The sequence below is a fragment of the Trypanosoma cruzi genome, genomic scaffold, assembly GCF_000209065.1.
Source record: "Trypanosoma cruzi strain CL Brener 1047053516511 genomic scaffold, whole genome shotgun sequence".
NCBI lineage: Eukaryota > Euglenozoa > Kinetoplastea > Trypanosomatida > Trypanosomatidae > Trypanosoma > Trypanosoma cruzi.
This window is the reverse complement of record NW_001849397.1, coordinates 5,413-28,515: the sequence shown is the minus strand read 5'-3', so window position 1 is coordinate 28,515 and position 23,103 is coordinate 5,413. Positions and strand designations below refer to the sequence as shown.

The 23,103-nt window shown below is 47.5% G+C and overlaps 2 protein-coding genes and 4 pseudogenes across 2 annotated transcripts, besides 14 other annotated features; all 6 read left to right on the top strand.

Moving 5' to 3' along the window:
• Positions 1-3,171: a sequence feature (heterozygous, non-Esmeraldo-like haplotype).
• Positions 494-1,966, top strand: Tc00.1047053507881.110 (annotated as a pseudogene).
• Positions 3,172-3,324: a sequence feature (areas merged during assembly that could not be assigned to a particular haplotype. This can correspond to areas where the two haplotypes were merged or to regions with more than two copies in the genome that were merged during assembly.).
• On the top strand, positions 3,305-5,497 carry Tc00.1047053507881.90 (annotated as a pseudogene).
• Positions 3,325-4,643: a sequence feature (heterozygous, Esmeraldo-like haplotype).
• Positions 4,644-23,103: a sequence feature (areas not merged during assembly with more than two copies in the genome that could not be assigned to a particular haplotype).
• Positions 5,439-5,467: a microsatellite.
• Positions 5,747-5,772: a microsatellite.
• Positions 6,412-7,939: a mobile genetic element.
• Positions 9,364-9,391: a sequence feature (AT_rich).
• Positions 10,059-10,092: a sequence feature (A-rich).
• Tc00.1047053507881.60 (protein kinase, putative) lies at positions 11,110-12,129 on the top strand (the record flags this gene model as incomplete). The annotated part of the gene is made up of 1 exon (XM_805670.1): positions 11,110-12,129. One exon carries the CDS (start codon positions 11,110-11,112, stop codon positions 12,127-12,129), a length of 1,020 nt encoding a protein of 339 aa, XP_810763.1.
• Positions 11,188-11,232: a sequence feature (CT-rich).
• Positions 12,235-12,339: a sequence feature (A-rich).
• Positions 12,431-15,346, top strand: Tc00.1047053507881.30 (annotated as a pseudogene).
• Tc00.1047053507881.20 (retrotransposon hot spot (RHS) protein, putative) lies at positions 16,817-19,783 on the top strand (the record flags this gene model as incomplete). The annotated part of the gene is made up of 1 exon (XM_805669.1): positions 16,817-19,783. One exon carries the CDS (start codon positions 16,817-16,819, stop codon positions 19,781-19,783), a length of 2,967 nt encoding a protein of 988 aa, XP_810762.1.
• Positions 19,930-19,953: a microsatellite.
• Positions 20,026-20,486: a mobile genetic element.
• Positions 20,187-20,217: a sequence feature (AT_rich).
• Positions 20,576-23,103, top strand: Tc00.1047053507881.10 (annotated as a pseudogene; the record flags this gene model as incomplete).

The window sequence follows — 23,103 nt, the reverse complement described above, 5'->3', positions numbered from 1 at the left end:
TTAGCGCGGGCAGAATAAAATACCAGGGTAAAGAATGACGCGATATTTTATTTTGCTCTATTTCGCTTGTTGGTATGCCACACCAGTGAATTCACATTTGACGCAAATGCGGCGACGGATCCAGCAAGACTCTTTGAAAACAGTCTATTGAATCATGGATGAGTGCGAATTCCGGAACTGCTTGTACTCATCATTTCTGTGTGCCTTTTCCTTTTGGAATAAAAGGAATTATTGTGACCACTGCTGCTGCTCAATGAGAGGGATCGGAAACGGAAAGAAAACCATTTGGATGTCAAGGTTTTGTGTATACGGCAGGGGAGAATGAAAAAAGCACAAGGAATCACTGGCATTCTCCGATGTGGACGGTGCTGAGGCAGATGTATCATGAGCTGCCGCACAATTTACCTTTGAGGTGCTTGCGATTCTGGTATGCTATGACGGAAAATATAGGGGTAAGATTCCGCACTTACTTGGTTGCCTTTTGAATATTATTATGGAAGCGAACGCAAACACAGGTTTGCAGTTAATTACCATGAAACCAAATCTCAATACTACGCATATGGTTGGAGGCAAATTTTTAAAGTTGTCTTTTCCTTTTGAGAACAGCGCAGTTGCGACGAAAGAGGGAGGATTTGTGGCTTTTTTTTTACAACCTATAAACGCGAATGGGCTTACCATATCCAGCTTAATTTATTCGGATGATGACAAAATAGCGTCGAGACCCCACTATCGAGCGAGCGCTGAGGGCGGCAGCGATGTCGCCAATGTGGATTGGGAAGATGCGAAACTACCCATTTTATCTCTTTGCCATCTCGGAAATCGCAGAGTTCACGGAGGACGGGATGACGGGAAGGCATGGACGGAGGCTCTTGGAACACCCTTACGCGTGTGCGGCAAAAACGAGAGAGAATTGTTTTTGGAGTTGGAGGTAACGCTATTACTGTGAGTATTATAAAGAATAAAGTGATGCTTCCTAAAACACTTGGCGCAACATGGTACATAAAGCGAGAATAAAGGGTGGCCGCTTAAATTGTGGCTCACTGACTTCAGTAATCACATCTTTGACCTTTTAACGATATCTGAAATTGACAAGACAGCCACAGTCATTCTTCTGTTGGAAAAAGACGGGACGTTGTTTACTTTTTACGAGAACGGCGGTGATACATCCTGCAGTCCTTCTACTACACTCGTTATTCTTTTTGGCTGCGTGGTGAGATCGGTAAAAAAAAAGTTTTAAGGACGTGGACAACCGTGTTTCCCAGACGTGTAGTTTTTTAACTGCGGCGAAGGCTTTATCACCTCAAGGGGTTTGCATTACTTGCGTGCCCACGAACGTTAGGATTGGATATTAGTCTGGTACCCTCACTGCGGGTCAGCGGAAAGATGAATAACTTCGAGGAGATACAAAAGTTCATGGGAAATCGAAAAACACGAATGATGATGTGTGCTTTAAACGTTCAGGATCAGGAGAAAAATGGTCCGTTGGCAAACTAGGGCAGAATCAATCTTACCACTTTGAAACCAACTTTATTCTTTTGTCAAAGGTGACCATTCATCGGGTGCCGAAGAAAGACAGCATTTCTTTGGTGAATGTAAAGATGAATGTTACTTCAGGTGATGCTCTTGTGGAAGCATCGCACGACACGGGCTGAGGGTGGAAATTGATGTGCAAGTGTGGGACGACGACGACGGCACAAGAGGGATCTTGGGAGCCGAGGACGACATATCAAGTGGTGCTCATGCTGCGGAACGGCAAAGCCTCTGTGCACGTTGACTATTAGCCTTTGGCTACTCAAAAGGATATTGTTCGAAGGATGAATCGGAATGTTTTTCAAACTTCTAAATTGGAGGATTGGGAAGCATCACAGAAGACGAAGGTGAAACAGACGAAAAGGATGTTGCGGTGGGAAATGGTCATTTTTACAACCCTCTATCCCGCATCACCAAGCTGGAAAATCTTATAAGCGAATAGGACAGAGTTAAATGGGAGCGTAATAAATCAGCAACGATTGCAGCAAAAAAAAAAACAAAAAAAAACCTAGAAAAGTGTTGTTGTTGTCTCTCTTTCCATTCATTTGAAAAGAGTGCTTTTGATATTCTTGCTGCATTTCTGGAGGCTTGCGGATTTGTGAGGAGTAGTGAGACTTCACTTTGGGATTTGTCTGCTCTTTTTCCTGGGAATAAATTACAATTTACAAATAATTGTTTTTAAAGGATTTATTTATTTATTCTATTTTACTAGCCGGTTCACTGCTGCACTCAGCTTAAGAATATATGGAATTATCAAAGAATTGTGTGCTTTTCTTTTACATTAAAAACAACAACCTAACGACAGTTTTTGTTGTGTAACAATTGTTCAAATGAAAGGGTAGAGAGCAAAAAGACGACGGAAACATACCGGGGCTTCTTACAAGCCATACATGATGCGTGAATATGAGAAAGGATTAATTGCCGTGAAAGAAATATTTATTTTTTTGTTACTTAAAAAAAAGCCAGTTATACGCACATTATTTTAAAGCGCTACACTGCTACTGAACGCCATTTTTTTTTTTTTTTTGTGGAATTTATAAAGTGTTAAGAATATCGTTTTTTCTGTAACCTTGCTGTGTGGCATCAAGTGCTTCAAACCTTTTTTTTTGTTTATGTTTTTGTGTCGGCAGGGACAGACAACGACACCCACACTAAACGCATATTCTTTGGAGTACACGTGGCTGATCCTTTCTTAGTGGGTGCTGGCAGTTGCGTGTGGGTGCTTCCTCTTTCTGTAGGCGTGAGGCGCCGCATTCCATTGTGGGGGCGGAATGGCAGTAAATTTTGCCGCGTCTTGGATGGATGAGGAATCGCTTCTGCGTGTGGCTCTTTGGGTGATTGTTTACTCCGTGTGCGTTGTGTGTTGGCTGCGGGCTGTGGCTTTATCCCGTTGGCCGTGGGATTGAACGGGAGGCGGTGGCGGTGTGTCTTTTCTCTTCGTCCATTGGTGGGTGACTGCTGGCTCTGTGTGTGTTTGTTGTGTGGAGGGCCGAATCTTTTCTTCCGCGGACTGACAGCGCTGCGATGGTGTGTTTGTGATGGCTGGTGCGGGCGATGCTCCTCTGTGCTGTCGCTTCCGGATTGTCTTGTGTCCCGCTCTTTGCGTGGTGCTCTCTTCTGCTCCCCATTGGCGTGTCTGATGTATTGCCGCTTTTTCTGCCTTCTTCACTTCTTGAATACAAACACGCTAGGAAATCAAGCGCTACTCGCTACTGTGAAATTGTAAGGCTCTGAAAGGACCAACAGCACACACACCGCACACACACACATATTTACATGCTTTCGGGAGTTGCTGCTGTGAAGGCACCCAGCACACACAACCGTCGCCGCGTGACCGGATCCTGCGGAAGGAGGAGGAATGAGGAGAGAGTGAGCCGCAGAGGCCCAACATGTCCCGGCATGTGTTTAATTTCGCGGTGCTGCTCCTCCTCTTTTTGGTGTTGTGCTGCGGCAGTGGAGCTGCGCACGCTGTGGAGAGTAGGTCAGGGTATGTGCGGCTGCCGCAATGGGTTGCTCTTTTGGCGCCACAGCAGACGCAGGTTGTAACAAAAGAGGAGTCTGAAATTGGAGTGAAATTTGCGTTTCTCACACCCTCTCTCCTCAGTGCTGGTGGGGTGATGGTTGCTTTTGCTGAGAGTCTTGTGGCAATCGACTTCTCCTCACCGGGGAAAAAAAAGGTTTAGCAATTTGAAGTGGTTGCGGGGTACGTCAACGCTGCGGAGACGTGGTCGTCTCTTGTCGCTGCGGTCAATGATGGTACATGGAGGGCACACACCGCGCTTAGTACAGTGAAGGAAGAGGATCGTGTGGGTGTTGCGAAGCTACCCACAACATTGGCGAAGGGCAATAATGTGTTTTTAATTGTAGGAAGCCATGAAGAGAAGTATGACAGTGTTACGAAGAGCTGGGAGGCAGGTGACTCATGTCCAACTGGTTGTGGGTGAGGCCACGCGGTCCACGGACGGCGTGCAGAGTAAAACGATCAACTGGGGCGGACCCACACCGCTTTTAAAACAGATCGCCCGACAGACCCAGGGTGAATTGAGGAAACTTTTGCCCACTGGTGGCGCCGGTGCTCTGACGGAGAATGGCACGCTCCTGTTTCCCCTGGAGGGGAGGAATAACAATGGTGATATTGTCTCCGTGATCACTTATTCGACGGACGATGGGAAAAACTGGTATTTCTTGAAGGGAATACCTCCCGCGAAATGCTTTAACCCCCGCATCACCGAATGGGAGAGGGGCGACGAATTCTAGTGGTTAGTGATTGTTTTGGTGGTCAGAATTTGTTCGAGTCGAGTGACATGGGGACAACGTGGACGGAGGCTGTCGGGACACTCCCAGGCGTGTGGGTCAAGTCAAAATCGAAAGCCATTTTGGATATCAGCTTCCATTTGGATGCCCTCATCACCGCGACCATTTAGGAAAGGGAGTTCATGCTGTACATTCAGAGAGGGCACACCTCGGGAGAGAAAGTGGACAAGGCGCTCTATCTTAGGGTCACGGACGAAAACCGCACGCTTTCATGTTGGACCGGTTGCTATGGAGCATGACGTGGAGCATTCCAACGCCCTGCTGTGCTCGGATGGTGTGTTGCACTTTTTACAGGAGAGAGGCTATCGGAAGAGGTGCGACCATTTCACTTGCCCGCCTGACGGAGGAGCTGAAGACGATCAAGTCCGTCCTCAGTACTTTGGCACAGCTGGATTCCTCGTTCTCTGAGTCGTCCACACCCACGACTGGTCTGGTTTGAATCCTGTCCAATACGTCGTCCGGTGGCGACACGTGGATCGACGAGTACCGCTGCGTGAATGCAACGGTGACGAAAGCAGCGAAGGTCAAAAATGGCTTTAAGTTCACGGCGCCTGGGTCCAGGGCAATGTGGTCTATGAGCAGGTGGGGACCTAATAAACAGTACGGCTTTGTGAACCACAGATTCACTCTTGTGGCGACGGTGACCATCCACCAGGTTCCGAAGGGGGGCACTTTTCTTCTGGGTGCGGGTCTGGGGGACGGTCCCGGAAAGAAGATCATTGGGCTGTCGTACAGCATGAATAAAACGTGGGAGACGGTGTTTGACGGCACAAAAACAGCACATGGCAGCACGTGGGAGCCTGGGAGGGAATATCAGGTGGCGCTCATGCTTCAGGGCGGCAACAAGGGCTCCGTGTACGTGGATGGTGTGATTGTGGGGGGCCCGGAGACGATACGAACAATTGAGACGCAGGGGTTTGAAATCCCACAATTCTACATTGGGGGCGACGAGGAAGGCAGCGACAGCGACGTGACGGTGACGAAAGTCTTTCTGTACGACCGCCCACTGAGTGTCGGTGAACTAAAACTGGTCAGGAAAAGCGACGCCAAAAAAGGAAAAGGTGACGGCTCCATGCGTGGGGCCGTGTCTCGGGTGCTTCTGCTGCTGCTGCTGCTGCTGCTGTGCGGCTTTTCGGCCCTTTACGGGGCGTAACGCGGCGGGGCCCCTGCCTCCGGTGGGGGCATTTGCGTCTCCCCACGCACCTTCTGGAATAGTTGCCACTTCTCGTGCACGTTTTTTTTACTTATTTTGTTTTTACGACCCCTTCGCCGCGCAGGCCCCTTCCTCCATGTGGAAGCATGCTCCCCCCGAGGCCATCATCGCGTGGTTTTTGTTTGTTTGGTTTTTTATTTTCCCCCCGTGTTGTGGTCCTCCGACAACGGCGGGATCTACTCAGTGTTCTTGTTTTTTGTTTGTTTGTTTGTTTGATCAGAGGCGCGCTCGGCCTTGTGTGTCACGCCGACGGCGCCGGCTAATAAAAGAGAGAATGGAATGGGGGCACGGAACTGCGCCGAGTGTCCCAGTGGAATATAAATAATTTGTGGGCACCGGGGGTTTAAACGACTGTAACGAGTGTATCTCATTTTGTTATCTTCGGGCGAGACACGCGCACCAGCGTGCAGCTTTTTTTTTTTTGTGTTTTTGAGTGAATGCATAATGGAGGACGAATTTGTTTTTGTTTTTGTCTTTCCAGCAAGTGTCCCGTGTTTTTCCACTGTCTGGGCTGCCGTGCAGTGTTGCGTTTCAGCAGTCATCCTGTTTGTTTGTTTTATGACGCCCCGCTGTGGTTGTGTGTGCCCCTAAATGCCTTGCTTTTTTTTTGTGACTGTGGGTAAGAAGTTAACGACAATTACACGATATATGTATTGCAGTGTACTCCAGCAATGGGGTCTGTACCCTTTCGCGCTGTTGGGGCTTTGGTTGCGTATATCAACTGTGTAGCAGGGCGTTGCTGCGAGCACGACGGAGACCAAGACGAATTTACCCCTCGAGAAGGTTCCACGCCATGCCCGGTGTGGGGAGGTGAGGCGGTCTGCCTGCAGACTGTCGGACAGAACTGCACGACCGTTTGCAGCGGTCACTCCGTTGATATCACCCGTGGCGGTGACGTCCACAAGAACCCTGGCCCGAGGAGGATGGCTTCATCAATATTTGGGAGCTTAGCATTGCAGGCATCTCGCCCGTGAAAAAGATTTTATTTGCTGCGCGACTGGAGCAGCGTCCACCTGACATCGTTCTTCTCCAGGAAATAGGTAACCGCAGCAACGTTGCGACGAAATTATCTGGCCATAATGGCTACCTTCAGGCCCGCACTGGGCGCGGTGGTGGTGTTGCCATTCTGGTGCGCCACTCTCTGCCGTGCGAGCGCCTGTCGTTCACTGGCACTGACCTCCTGGAGACCATTGCTGCCCGCGTATTTCCACAGGGCCGTCCCGGCATTTGCGTGGCGAATCTCTACAAACTTCCCATGGAAACTGTTCAATAATCCGCATTTATCAATATCGTCCGTTGCTTGGACCCCGCTGCGATTATCGCAGGTTAACTGAATTTACATCATGAGCTCTGGGACCATCATATATACCATCAACGACTGGAGGAGAAAACTTCGCCGCTATTTTAATTGATTTCAATTTTGAACTGGCAAATGACCCGACACAGGTAACACGGATCACACATCGTAATTTCCCGTCCCCTGACGTAGCCGCGTGGCGCGTACTACGTGTCACCCACTGGCAATCCACCCCCTACATGGATTCGGACCACTGCTTAATATCTTACTTGGCAGGGATGGACGATGGCACTCCGCGACTAGCAAACACGCTGCCTCGACGGAAGAAAACCACCTCTGCCCTGCGTAAAGCGGATTGGCCTGCTTTCACCTCGTTGTGTGAAACACTCCTTGCCACCGCGTCCACATGGTTGGATCTTCGCAGAGGTATCGTACGAGCAGCTGAGCGCCTTATCCCGCGCGGCAGCCGTGACACCCCAAAACGATATGGACAAACAAATTGGAACAAGCCAAGTCCGCCGCAGAAGTAGCATACAAAGCACACACATTGCCTCACCTGGAGACAGCCTACTTTGAGCCGAATGTACCCGAAAAGGGAGGAACAAAATCAAGCCTTACGCCGTGGCTTCGCTGTGCTGTTGGAAGTTCGCGCGAAAAAACTTGGAGCTTCATCCAGCCCAAGCTGGCGATATCTTCATGGCGTGGCGGCGCCGCACCCTCATCCTCTGGAATCGGTGGTGCTCCGCACTGATCTTGGCCGCGTTTGTGTCCTGCCTCGGCAACAGGCGAATCTGCTTGTCCGTCATTTTGTGCGGGTTTCACGTGCCACGTTACCTTATACTGCTGCTGCTGCCCGCCGCACTCCCTTGCCTCCTGGTGACTGGGAAATGGATCGACCTTTCACGCCGTATGAACTTGACGTGACCATCCGTGACTCTTTGCTTGGCTCAGCCCCTGGCCACGACAACATGTTGAATGAATTCCTGCACCATCTTGGGCCCGTTGCGCGCGGCACAATTAGAACGATGATCCACAACTCCTTTGCAAATGGCAGCCTGCCTGAAGACTCCATGAGCGGAAGTGACGACGGGGACTCTTCTTCACCGTCTGAGGCGGATATTTCTTGGTTGCCATTGTCTTTCATGGTAAAAAAGAGTGATGGTGAGGACTCACTGGGGCCGTGATTGAAGGTGCTGCACATGACGGTAGAGGCATTTTTTGTGAAACGAAACAACACCAAAAAGCGACAACAATGTTTTCCCCTTGTTTTTTCTTTCTGTCTCTCTCTCTCCCTATATATATATAGTGTGTGTGTGTGTCTGCGGCTTAGCTTCCTTTATATGGTTGGCCTTATCATTACTGTTACGGATGTCCCTCACGTGTGATATTATTATATGTATTTGTATGCACATATTCTTTTTTATGTCTGTTAATAAATGCAGTAGAAATAAATCGTGGCATATGTCGATCAGGCTATCGGTAGTAGGCGAATGGAAGTCTGATAGCTCAATACAGAAGTGCGAAATATGTGAGGTCAAATTTAATTTTGGGCGCAGGCGTCATCATTGTCGGTACTGTGGCGGTATTTTCTGCGTGTCATGCTCGAGCCTTTTTGTTAAATTACAAAAGCTTCATGTAAATAAACCACGACGGGTGTGCCGCAAATGTTTTGAATTTCTTTGAAAAACACCGTAAGCTACAAATCCGTCCTGTGCTAGTGTTCAGAGCCACCATAAAGAGTTGAACAGTGTGAATGCTTGTAATTGCGAGTCCGATCGTTTGACTACTGAATCCGCCCAGGCAAAAACTGTTGTCTCTTGGACGCCACGAAGAGAAGAAGATCGAAATACCGCAGATACATTTCCCGACGAGGAGAATGCTGACGATACTGATTTGGATGATGACGACGACGATGTTTCTGCTGCTGTTGCAGGTGTATATACTCCTCTATGGATGATGGCCAACACACCGGTAGCCTTCCCTTTCTTGCTGCACCGCAAGACAACCTTCGGTATTCAGAGGGCTCTGACGTAATTCATGTTCTTATTTATGTATCAGCCACGAGGTCTCAGGTGATTTTAGTTACGGTGAGTGATGGGGAAACCGTGTTGATGCTCGCTAAGCGTTTGGTGGATGTGCACCTCAGGTTGGACAGTGGATCTCTCAAGTCGATTAGAACGGCTGAGAGAGATTTTGCTGCAAAAACTGAGGTTCTCAAGTGAAACCATTGTTATAGAGAATGAGGCTAATGCGAGTGATGTGGCATCTCATTGTAAACACTTGGTTCTCTCGACTCTGTCTGTTTCCGGGCTGCAACATGCGCACGATGATGATCCTATTGAGGGTTTTTTTTTTCCGTAGAGAACTCTGCAGTGAAAATAAGGACGATATGATATGTTATTTGTTGCCTTTTTATTTTTACTTTCACGTGTTTGTGTTTTTTAAATTTCCGCGTGTGTTATTTGTTGGTGTTCTTTTTTTTTTCTTTTGTCTCTGGCACAATTTGCGGAAAAAAAATATAAATAAAAATATAAATAGACGCTGACGAAATCGACAAGAAAAAAATAGCCCTCATTTGGCTGCCGTCTTTTTTTTTTGGTGTTAAAAGAATTTCTTTCGTTGAAAAACTGTGGGTTTTCTCTCGTCTGCGTTTTCGCACTCACGAAGAAACAAAAGGAGGAGGAAAAACTTATGAATTCCTGTCCTTCTAATTGAAATGCCAGTCCGCCCTCCTGTGGAATACGTGAGTGCTCGGCCTTGCAATCCGCAGTGTTCAAAACATCTCATATTTATTGATTTGCAGCGTTTTTAGTTTTTTTTTTTTTAGAAACTTTTTGGAACGAATGTGCGAGTCGTGGGGGCGAATTTTGATGGTGCTGCGCGGGAAGGTGGCGGCTGCAGTTTCTTTCTGTCGTCCCACCCGCCTCCTTCATTGCGCTTCACGCGGTGCTGGGGAGTCCGGCGGCTAAAAGGGGCACTAAATTAAGGCTGCAGCTTTGCTACTTTACGACGAGTTTGGCTATTGTCGATTTATTTGTCTGATGGCTTTTGTTGCGTGTGCATGAGTGCTGGATAATTTTTCTTTGGAGCGCGTTGATGCAGAGCGATGTGTGATTAAATTGTCTTCTCCCATTTTGTTGTGTTTTCCTCCTCTCACATTTCTGAGGATAAGACGTCAACGACCTCATCTAAGCAGATGCTCATTTCTTTTTTCTTTTCTTTTTCTTTTTCTTCCTTTTACGTTTGAAGAAAATGGACGCTTCCGCTTTTCTGAAGGAGTTTAAGAGGGCGAGGAAGGAATCTGGCGGCAGCGTTCCTCTTGGTGGCGAGGAGAACGCGGGTGCCGCAGGTATAACAAACGCATTTTCACAAAATGCAACAACAAGTGGACGGATTTTATCTCCGGATGACTCGGGGGAAAGTGAGCAGAGCATCAGCAATCGTGAAGCCGAAGATGCGCCGCCTTCACATCTCTGAGAAGCAAGAGGCAACGGTGTGATGCATTTTGGCGGCGCACGCAAGAGGGAGGTTTGGGCCGTTCACGCGAGTCTTTTACAGAGATAAAAACGTACCGGACGAATCAGTGTCTAAAGACGGACAGCAGCATCCCCAATGCGACAGTTCGGTGGGTAACTCACTCCATTCCTTTACGAGTAGCAGCCAAGAGGGGTGGCGCGTCAACCGTTAATAAACTACGTGATGAGCTCTTGCGGAAAAAGAACTCTCTCAATCAATCATTGGTGGTGAGGGAGCATACAGGCGGTTGTTGTGCGGATGATTCTCGGGAGTGTGCATTGAGCACAGGCGCTGAGGAATTTCTTGTCTGTGTAGATGATCTTATTGCCACTGAAAACACGACTATGGATCAGTCTCACTTTTTTGATTGAGGACCGTGCGGCACAACTGCAAGCCAAAAATGAGGGTGATGTGGCCACAGCCACACCGAAATATTCCACGGAAGAGCAGCAGTCTTCTTCACTTCTTCCTCTTCCCCCTGTTGAGGTGGAAGTGTGCCATGAGAAACCCAGGACTGAAAGAGTGAGTTTGTTCGCTCGAGCAAAGATGTACTCTAGTGCGACTGCCCCTGTTGTGAATAGGGAGTCAGAGGTCTTAAATACGAGAAAGTTTTTGAAATAACTAGATTCTGACGAGGAGAAACCAATAACTACCACCACAACAAAAAATGGGTTCTTTTGAGATAAATTGGAGTTCTTTCAGTTTCTATGCATGTGCTCATTAGGGAGGGGCATTGAGCATGACCTTTGGGTGCGGAGGGATTTTGGCATCACCGGAGTCAATTTTTTGTGTTCCATTTATATTTTCACGATGTTGTAGAATGGAAGAGAGGGGTGAAGAAGAGAAAAAAAGAAGAGAGAGGTGGTCGCTTGACATGGATCGTTTTATTATTGGACCCCCAATTGGTGAGGGTCGCCTTGGCGTCGTTCGTGCTGCAGTTGTTAAGGAATCTGGAATGCCAACCGCAATCAAATTCGTCACAACTCCACGTCTCGATGAGGGTATTCCGCATCCCACAGCGAGGGAACTACTTGTTGCGTTGCGATTGGTGCATCCTTTTGTTATTCGGACATATGAGGTGGTTCCGTGTGGCTGCTCCTTGGCGTTAGTGATGGAGCGTTGCAAGACTGACTTGGCAACAGTCCTCTCAGGGAGAACTGCCAGCAATCCTCTGCCCGCGTTAGAGGCAAAATCTTTATTTAAAATGCTTCTTTTGGCGTTAGCGTACATACACAGCGAAGGTTTTCTTCATCGAGATGTGAAACCTTCAAATTGTTTCTTGACTGCGGAGGGGGAACTACGCCTCGGCGACTTTGGACTCAGTCGTGTATGGGATACGGAGGCATCCATGACTCACGAAGTCGTTTCGAGGTGGTACCGAGCTCCCGAGTTGCTTCTGGGCCAGCGACACTACGGACCCGAAATTGATGTGTGGTCATCAGGGTGCGTATTTGCGGAACTTCTACGGGGGCACAGTGGTGCTTTTTTTGCGGGCGATGGAGATATTTGGCACTTGTCACGAATATTTGATGTATTAGGGACACCGACGCCCACATCGTGGCCATCGGCGGTGCTGCTTCCCGATTGGGGAAAGGCGCACTTTGAGCCGAAGCGTCCTCTTCCTCTCCGTGAATTTTTCCCGGATGCCTCTGAATGTGCATTGGATTTGTTGCGAAGGTTACTTTGCCTGGATCCTCAAAAGCGTTTGACTGCGGCTGGCGCCCTTCGTCACGCCTACTTTGGTGAATACCCAACGTGAAGGTCCATGGATAAAGGGACGCGGGGGCTATGTGTGGTGTGCGGGGATGAAAATTGGAATTGCTCATATAAATGCGTGCTTATTTTCCTTGACAATCCTTTTTGGTTGTTGTTGTTGTTATTTTAATGGGTTATTATTATTATTTTGATTATTGTTTAAATTTATTTTTATTTTTAAATTATATTTTGTATTTCTTCTTGTGGATTTTTAACTGTGAAGCCCAATTTTTTTCCAAAGTAAAAGAAAACTAACGCGTGTGCGAGAGAGAGAAAGAGGGTGACGAGCACATATCTAACATAATAATGTATCGTTGCTTCCATCATTTCTCCACGTTGCCACTGGCGTTTGTACGACGGACTGCTACAAACAGTTACGTCAATCGCCATATTGGACCATCAGCGGCAGAATCAATTACTATGCTTCGAATAATTGGCAAAGAAAGTCTGTCGGACCTCATGACTGCTGTGATCCCGGAGAATATTTTGCGAATTCCTTTAAAAGAGGCTCCGGCGATGAGCGAGCAGGATGCCCTTTCGCTTCTCCATTCACTGGGTTCACGGAATAAGGTATTAAAGAGCATGATTGGGCAAGGATACTGTGAGCCAGGGCACACCACCTGTAATGCTTCGTAACGTTATCGAGAATCCTGCATGGTACACCCCATACACTCCTTTCCAGGCTGAAATATCTCAAGGCCGTCTAGAGTCCCTGTTGAATTTCAGTCCATGATTATAGAATTGACAGCTATGGATTTGGCAAATACATCTCTTCTTGATCAAGCTGCTGCATGTGCTGAGGCAATGTACCTTGCCTTTCATCATGGTCGAAAGGAGCGTATGACCTTTTTTTTATTATCGAGAGATGTCTTCCCATCTTGCGTAGAGATGGTAAAAACAAGGGCTGAGCCCGTTAAAATAAAGGTCGTTGTTGGTGATCCAAATTTGATTGATTGGAGCGATTCCTCACTCTGTGGAATTTTGGTACAAACTTCAGATGCCATGTGGATGCTTCATGTTTTTACGACACTGTTTGAGAAGGCAAAACAACACGGTGTCGTCAGTTGTTGTGGGACGGATTTGATGGCTTCTGTTCTTCTCAAACCTCCGGGAGAAATGGGAGCCGATGTTGTTTTGGGATCTGCCCAACGTTTTGGTGCCCCACTAGGGTTTGGGGGCCTCACGCCGCATTTTTTGCTGTCAAGGAGGAATTTAAGCGATTGATTCCGGGCCGCGTCATTGGTATAAAAGTAAAGACTCGACGGGTTGTCCGGCCACACGCATGGCGCTTCAGACGCGGGAGCAACGTATTAAGAAGGAACGCGCCACATCCAATATTTGTACTTTGCAAGCGCTACTAGCAAATGTTGCGGCATTTTATGCCATTTATCACGGCTCTGAGGGCTTGAAGGAAATTGCGAGCGAAATGCACAAAAAAGCCAAAATACTTTCTGTTGGTTTAGAGTCTGTAGGGCATACAGTGGTCAATGGTACATTTTTTGATACCGTCACCGTAAATTTAAAAGGTATAACGCCTGAAGACTACGTGAGATGCTGCGTGGAAAAAGGCATTAATATTTTTGTTGATTATAGTCATGGCACCGTCTCTATATCGGTGGATGAGGCCACTACCGAGGGCCATGTAGTGTCTCTCTTGGAGGCAGCAGGGCTAAAACTTCCTGTGATAGGTGTCCTTTCAAAACTCGCAGAACAAAAGAGAGCAATGCCTTTGCAAATGTTACGAAAATCTGTCTTTCTTGGGCATTCAATCTTTCAAAAGTACAAAAGTGAGAGTGAGCTTATGCGGTACATTCACCGTCTTCATGGAAAAGATTATGGTCTCATGCATGGTTGTGTGCCCTTGGGTTCTTGTATCGTGAAACTTAATCCAGCTGCCGCCATGTTGTCCTTGTCGTGGTCAGAATTTACCAACCTTCACCCTCTTGCACCGAAGGAGCAAACGCGGGGATATAGTGCGTTGTGTTTGGATCTGGAGCAGAAAATAAGGGATATTACCGCTTTAGATGCCGTGTCGCTTCAGCCAAATAGTGGTGCTCCGGGTGAATATGCTGCTCTTCGTGTGATTCGCTCGTATCATAATTCAAAAAAGGAGAGCCATCGCAATGTTTGCTTGATTCCAGAAAGTGCTCATGGCACGAATTTTGCTTTGGCTCTCTTGGCAGGGATGGTGATTGTAAAGATAAAGTGTTTGGCGAATGGAAGGATTGACATGAAGGATTTAGAAAATTCTTGCCAAAAGCATACAAAAGAATCTCTCGTGCATTATGAAAACGTATCCGAGTACGTATGGTTTGTTTGACAAGTAAATCTTGACCATTACTTCGATGGTGCACTACGATGGAGGGCAACGTTATATTGATGGTGCAAAACTGAATGCCATGGTGGGTTACACAGCACCTGGATGTATTGGGGGCGATGTGTGCCAGATTAATCTCCACAAAACGTTTTCATTTCCTCATGGTGGTGGTGGGCCAGACATGGGTCCTATTGCTGTTCGTCAGCACCTGGTTTCATTCTTGCCAGATTCTGTTTTTATTCAAAATGTTGGTGGTTCCCAGCCTTTTGGTCAAGTCTCTAAAGCAGCATACGGATCGGCGTCTATTCTTCCAGTTTCTTATTTATTAATGTGGATGCTTGGTTTACGGGGTCTCAAGACATGCACGGAGTATGCGATTTTAAATGACAACTATTTAAAGAAGCGTCTTGACGGCCACTGCCCAGTTATCTTTCCAGGGGAAAACGATTTCTGCGCTCACGAGTTTATCATGGATTTAAGACCATTTAAAAAAACAGCACAAATTGAAGCAGAAGATGTGGCGAAACGACTTATGGATTATGGCCTTCACTCACCTGCCCTGGCATTTCCTGTTGCGGGAACACTCATGATTGAACCCACAGAGTCAGAGTCAAAGCGGGAGTTGGATCGTTTGGCCGATGCACTTATTTCCATTCGTACCGAAATTGCATCCATAGAGGAGGGTGAAGAGAGCACAACGAACAACGTTCTCAAGAATGCCCCGCACACGGCAAAGTGTGTCACATCAGATGATTGGGACAGGCCATACACCCGGAAAACTGCTGCATTCCCTTCGAGCCATTCACACACCGAAAAGTTTTGGCCTTCAGTTTGCCGCATCGATGGAAGCTATGGGGACAGAAACTTGATGTGCAGTTGTGCATCGAATAATTTTTGTGAGTAAAACTGTTGCAATGGGAGGCGGTAATTTTTTTAATCTATTTATTGCCAATTTTATATTTTTATTTGTTTCTGCATCCATTTCTTGGGTGATGGAGTGTTTTGGGCCTATTTGTGTCTGGTGTGATAAAACTGAACAGGGGAAGAGGGATATGATTGTGTGTGAGTGTGTGTTTGTCTGTGTGGTCGCAGAATGATTTTATGGTCTTTATCCTGTCAAGTGCTCTTCTTTAGGATGTACAATAATTCCAATGCGAAGATGCTTTGCCCTTGCAATCGCCTGGATTTTTCCTGTTTGTTATTCCCTTTTTTAATACTGTTGTTGATTTGTGAAGGTAAAGCTTTACTGCAACCATACAAATGCATGTTTGTGGGATTTTTTTTTTTGTCATGCCAAAGGTGAAGTGAACTCAGGCGTCTGCCTTTTCCCTCACTGTCGTCAAGAATATTTCCGGATACTCATCACGCAAACGTCTCAGATGTAATTTTTTCCTCAGTTTTGAATAATGTCTTGCACTTCAACAACCTCCAGCTTTGAGATAAATGGGGGTTACGATGAGAGGGAAATTGTCTACATACTTTCTTTTTTTTTTGGTGTATCTTTTAGTTTTTATTTTCTCTTGTTGCTGTTAGAAAACATTGAACGAGAGGGTTTGCTGCCCTTTTGTTTTATTTGTCCTCTCTGCCGGACGACCAGTTGTACACTGAAGTGCTCCTCGGCAACTCAGTTGTCACTGTCAATCTCATGCGCCAACTTTCCGTTGCTTTTTTGCATTGACGCAATTATTTTTATTTATTAACTGAAGCCATTCTGTCCGGAGTGCCACTTTGATTGGATTGTGTGGGATTGCCCGCCAACACCATCAAACAAAACAGGCTGAAGAGTTTACTTATTTAAACGCCATCCTGCGCGCACGTATTTTTCTTACGTTCTGTTGGGCACTCAAACAGCGAGGTGTCCGGAACTATGCGTGCGTGGAATTATTCCTGCCATGTGAGCTGCGGGCAACACCGAGGGGCTGCCACTTTGACTCCGCAGGGTTGGCAGGGAAATTCCATGCAGCCAGCTACTGCTGGTGTGTCCCCAAATGTTGTCACTCCATGTGAAGAATGTGCTTCAGCGAGTGAGGGTGTTGATTGGGTTTGTGTGCACGTTTATTGTGTTTGCTACTTTGTGTGGGCACGCAATACTTGAGGGGTGGGAAAATGGAGCGGGGCGATGCATGGCTGCGTCCCGCCCATCGTTCACTGCACGATGGTGTGGTGCACATTGTGGTGCTGACTCTGCGATGTAACTGCGGTCTCCTATGCTGCAATGGTGGTGGGTGGAGGAGAGTGTTGACCCGCGGCGGGACGGTGGGATCGTGCCTCCTTTATTTTTATTTGTGAAGGTGCACATTTATTACTAGTGTTAGTGATAGGGAAAACAAACAGACAACGTGAATTAAACAAAATAAAATAGAAAAGGACGATAATGTGGCGGTGTTGTGGCCGATTGCACGTTGTTTTGCTGCGGAGGCGGTGGGCCTTGATTGTTTCACCGACAGGCGTTGCAGTGCGGCTGCATGGCGCACCGACAGCCCCGCCGTGCGAGTGCCACGCCCAACGCCATTGGGACTGCGGGACGAAACAGCCGCGTGTGTCCTTTGGAGCCAGCGGCACCTGCTGGCCGCAGTTGGGCGGTGCGAGTGGGATGCTTCACCGCACGGGTGTTGTGATGGCACCTCGAAGCGGCATCCCCGGCGATGGTTCCGACGCTGCAACTCGCAGAGGAGTGGAGGAAACGCGGCAACCACAGTGGACCTTCAGCAGCAGCGTAAAGGACATTCTGCTGGGTGGAGACACTCTCAGCACCGACATGAAGCTGAACGATTTTCTTCGGAATTATGTTGGCGGCAGGGCGGCCGTTGGTGAAGACCACAACGTGACGATGCAGGTGTTTCTTCAGGAGCCGGATGCTTACGTACAAAACCAGCGGCTTCTTAGAATTATTTTTAATTTAACAGAGTACCAAGAGCTGAAAATACTATTGGAGGCTATCAATAAACTTCATCACGAGGGTGTTGTCTCGCTTGAAGAATGGAGGGACTATGAAGGAAAGGATACAATCACTCCTTTTCCAAAGGCAAAACTAAACAGAGTTCTCACTAAGGTACAGACAGAAGAAAGGCTAATAAGAGCACAAGAAATGAATTTTACCATTTCCACTACGATCGAAGAAGTACTGTTTAAAGGAGGAGTCCGCGTCAAGGAAAAGAAGCTGAATGATTTTCTTACGATGGAATTGGGCGGCAGGGGCGTTGTGGACACCAATCGGAGTGTCTTACTGAAGGAGTTTTTCAAGGATCCCAAGAAGTATATCCGTGTTAAAGGAGTATTGAAAGAAATACAGGCAACAGATGCTTATGCGAGGATGGAGAGGGCTGTGAGGGGTGAAATGGATATGGAAGAAGATATAAAGAAGCTTTACAAAAATGGCGTGCGCACTCTACTGAAATGGTCAGAAGCTGCTGCAGAGGTAAAAGCAAGTGTTCATGACATCACTAACGAGTTTTTGGATGCAGCCCTTGAGGAGGTGAGGAACCGAATGACGACGATTGCAGCGGAGAAAATGGAGGGATTCTACGAGTCTGTGTACAATGCGAGGTGGAGCCATGTGGTGGAATTTCCTGACAGCAAGAAAAAGAAAAAGGGGATGGGAATGGAGGTGCATGAGGGGAAACCGAAACAGTCATGGACGTACAAGAAAGTTGGCGACACCCTCGAAAGGAATGACGGTGTGCAGAAATCCGGTGCAGCGCGTCCCAGACTGATGGTGCTCACCTCGGACAAGGGATGGCCGTACACGTGGAATACGATACAGGATCTTCCTATGGACGTTTTTGTAAACTGTGAGGTGGATCGAGTGTGGCAGATCGTCAATCGCGATCTAACCAAGTGGTTCAGCAATTTTCATTTGACTCTCAATTCTTCACCCGTGCGGCGTGTGTTGATTGGGACGCCCGGGATTGGGAAGTCGATGGCTGCCAGCTCGTACCTCCTCTACCAGCTGCTGCAATGCGATATCAAGAAACTCCAAGTGGTTGTCCACTGTTTTGGTGGACGTGATGCTTACGTGTTTGACAAGACCACCAAAATCGTGACAAGATACAGCGATGAGGACATGTGCATCTCGGAGTTGAGAAGTTTGAGGAAGCGTGGGATGAAAGGGTATATTATCTACGATGTGGCAAAGAAAGGAACGCCGCCACTGAGACATTTTGCGCCCTCTACTGGATGGGGCATGATTGTGGTGTCATCGCCAAAGGTAACCAACTATGATGAGTGGGAGAAGCAAACAAAAGCCAGTCGAATCATCATGAATTGCCCCGACGAGATGGATGTGAAGGCGATGTGTGCATGGATGAAGCGAGGTGTGAAACCAGATAAACAAGCGGAATACTGGAAGGTGGTTAAAGAACACATGGAAAAAGTGGGGCCGATTCCACGTCACATCTTTGATGAGAATGAATATGGAAAACGCACGCAAGATGTTATGAGGGCCTTGGAATGGATCAATATTGGGGATCAAGGAAAGTACTTTACACAGGGAGGAGAGAAAAATTGGTATTCCGAGGATCCGTCTCACAAACTTGTGAAGATTGTTCGAGTAAGAAAAGATGGCCCATTTGAGGACTTCACTAATGCACCTATATGTACTTATCTTGGGGTTTTAACAGTATCTCGTTTGGCAAAGGTGCTGAGTCCGCATGATATTCTTTTCCTCGTATTGGGGATGAATAATGTTCTTCAATCTGAAGCTTTGGAAAGGTATGCTTTGAGCGTATTCTTGCGTGTGGAGTTTGTCACTTCCATAGTGAAGGATCTCAAGGAGCTGAAGCCACCATCAGTTTCCGAACCACGGTCCTCGGTGCTAACGTTAAACCCTCATGGTTACCCCACCGACGTAGCTGCAATAACTGAACTGAATTTCATTGATCGCCCGCAAGAATTAAATTATCGGGTGCTGTACATACCGACGATCCCAACCTTTCCGCTGGTGGACGGCTTTTTTTTTTTGAAGTCACCGCGGAAGACGCTGGTTGGGCTGCGGATGACGACGGCGAGTGCGCATCACACTACCGCCAGCACCGTGCGGCAGTTCACTGAGCACCTGGCGGTTTTTTTTAAAGGTTGGAACAAATTGTCCCGAGACATGTCGTGGGATATTATTTATATACAACACGCAGACAGCAAGCCGATGAAAAAATGGCAGAGATGTGATTACGTCAATCCCAGGAATAAAACCAACGCGGAAAAAAAGATTGTGGCGTTCTGGGACGGAAAGGTACACCAATACCAGGTTATGTTAAAAGGTAAATTTCCTGAGGAATTCAAATTTTCTCATGATGGTCTACCTGAGGGGGATGAAAAAGGCAAGAAAATTGAAAAAAAAAAATAGTAACAAAGTGCATTTTGTCTTGGTGAAATATATTAGAAAGTATTTTAGCGATTTTCATATTTGTGTGCCTACGAGGTCTGGACAGTGAATGCCTTTCTTTTCAGAGAACCGTTGTGGTCAGCAGTGCCACACTCACCACACCCTTTTTTCATTTTATTTTATTTTATTTTTCACCAGAGGCGCATCGTCACTGGAGGCTGTTGCGCACTATAGGGGCCGCATAATTTTTCTTTATTTTCATGGGATTTTGTGAAAAGAATGCTTGAGAGGACGGCTGGCTGCCCAAATAAATTCATATATCGCACAAACGAAGATATCTCTTCACAACTTTTTTCCTCTTCTATCGCACGGTCTTTTGGGAGACCGCGATTGAGGGAGTCAGGGAGCCGACAGCTGCCAGACGAAATTATTGTTTTTTTATTTATATTTTTTATCTTCACAACCACCCACTTTGTGATCCCCAACTTGCGGCGTTTTTTTCTTGTGGCTGGAGGAGCCCCAAAGGCCTGCCACTTCGCAGGGGATAAGTGTTTCTAATTCTAACTATGTGCAGAATTCCACGCCAGTGATTAGCAGAATGTGTATACATAGACACATTGGGGCAAACATTACGGAGAACTCACTACCTCTCCATTAACCGCTTTTTTTCCCTTTTTTCTTTTTGGGTAATTACAGGATCCGGTCAGCGGCCCAGAAGATTCTTTCCTCTGTGAAGGTGTGCACTTATTTTTGGTGTTAATGATAGGGCAAACCGACAGACAACGTGAATAAAAAAAAAAAAAAAGGGCGATAATGTGGCGGTGTTGTGGCCGATTGCACCTTGCGTTGCTGCGGAGGCGGTGGGCCTTGACTGTTTCACCGACAGGCGTTGCAGTGCGGCTGCATGGCCCACCGACCACCGAGCCGTGCGAGTGCCCTGCCCAACGCCATTGGGACTGCGGGACGGAACAGCCGCGTGTGTCCTTTGGGGCCAGCGGCACCTGCTGGCCGCAGTTGGGCGGTGCGAGTGGGATGCTTCACCACACGAGTGTTGTGATGGCACCTCGCCGTGGCTCCAGTGTTGTTTCCGATGCTGCAGCTCGACATGTGGTGGGGAGTGAAGTGTGGCCGCAGTCGACTCTTGAAAGTCGGCTGGATAAAGTGCTGCTAGACGGATACAATCGCAGCACCAAAGTGAAGCTCAATGACTTGCTTTGGAGTTATTTTGGCGGCAGGGCGGCCGTTGATGAAAGACTACAATGTGACGATGGAGATGTTTGTTCAGGAGCCGGATGATTACGTACAAGACCAGCGGCTTCCTGAAGAAATTCTTAACTTAACTGCGTACCAAGCGCTGGAGGCCATTACTGGGCCTCTTCACGAAGGTGTGTTCTCTCTCGGGCAACGTAGGGACTATGAAAGAAAAGGATACGATCACTCCTCTTGCAAGGGGAACACCAAACGGGGTACTCACGCAGGTACTGACAGAAGCGAGGCGGGAGGCAGAGGAAAGGCTAAGACGAGCGCAAGAAATGAAATTTACCATTTCCACTAATATCGAAGACGTACTGTTTAAAGGGAAGAGTTCGCGTCAATGAAATGAAGCTGAACGATTTTCTTACGAAGGAATTGGATGGCAGGGGCGTTGTGGACACCAATCGGAGTGTCTTGCTGGAGGAGTTTTTCAAGGATCCCAAGAAATATATCCGTGATAAAGGAGCATTGAAAGAAATACAGGCATCAGATGCTTATTTGAGGGCCGTGAGGGCTTTACGGGAGGAAATGGATATGGAAGAAGATTTAATAAAGCTCCATTATAATCATTTAAGCACTCTATTTGGGTGGTCATTAGCTACTGCAGAGATAAAAGCAAGTGTTCATGAAATCACTAGAAGTTTTTTGGATGCAGCCCTTGAGGAGGTGAGGAACCCAACGACGACGGGCGCATCGGAGAAACTGGAGGGGTACTACGAGTCTGTGTACAATGCGAGGTGGAGCCATGTTGTGGAACTTCCTGACAGCAAGAAAAAGGAGATGGGAATGGAGGTGCATGAGGGGAAACCGAAAAAGTCATGGACTTAAAAGAAAGTTGGCGACACCCTCGAAAGGAATGACGGTGTGCAGAAATCCGGTGCAGCGCGTCACAGACTGATGGTGCTCACCTCGGACAAGGGATGGCCGTACACGTGGAATACGATACAGGATCTTCCTATGGACGTTTTTGTAAACTGTGAGGTGGAGCGAGCGTGGCGGATCGTCAGGAATGATCTAACCGAGTGGTTCAGCCCTCACCCTGGGACCTACTTTACGCCCAAGCAGCGTCTGTTGATTGGGACGCCCGGGATCGGGAAGCCGATGAATGCCAGCTCGTACCTCCTCTACCAGCTGCTGCACTACGATGCGGAGCAGCTCCCAATGGTTGCGTACGTTATTGGGAGTCAATCATTCCTGTTTGACAAGACCACCAAAACGGTATCAACATACAGGGATAACCCCAGGATTGAGGATGTTGTAAACATTTTTTTTTTCCGTGGGGTTAAAGGGTATTGTATCTACGATGCGACATTGGCATGTCGTCAACCGTCTGCTGGTTTGCCTTGCAAGGGATGGGGCATGATTGTGGTGACACCACCAGAAAAAAGCGAATATGAGCTGTGTACAAAAAAAAATGGACGCTAGTGCAATCGTAACGAATTGTCCCGAAGAAAACGATGTGAGGGCAATGTGCATTTGGATGAAGCGCAATCGACCCCTGCAGGAGCAAGCGGAATACTGGAAGGAGGTGAGGGGTCGCATGAATAACGTGGGACCAATTCTCCGCTCCATCTTTGATAAACAGGCATATGATGACCGCATTAAAGCGTGTCAGCAAGCCGTGGATGGGTCGACCGCTTCGGAATTAGAGCGTAATTTTGGTATTGGCTGCTGTTATTCGTGTAATGACAATGACTTGTCTCAAAAGCTTGTGAAGGTTGTCCGAGTACGACGAGGAAACAACATTGAATCGCCTCTGAATTTGCTGGTATCTCCCCACCTCGAACGTGAAACTTTGTCCAGGTTGGAGAATGAAATGAAGCAGTCCGATTTTATTTTTTTTGTTTTGAGGTTCTGGGATTATGTCCCACCATATATTATTGAAAAGTATGCCGTATCCGCATTTTTGAATGAGGAATTCCTGCGTGCGATAAGACTTAAAATCAAGGAACTGAGGCCACCAGGACGACGTGAGCCACACAGCTGTGCGCTGAAAGAGCACTCGGACACGAGCTTCACCAGAAAAGAGGTTCTACCGCCACCGGAACGTCTTTCCAATCCTGTTGCTATGGACCACTGGGTGCTGT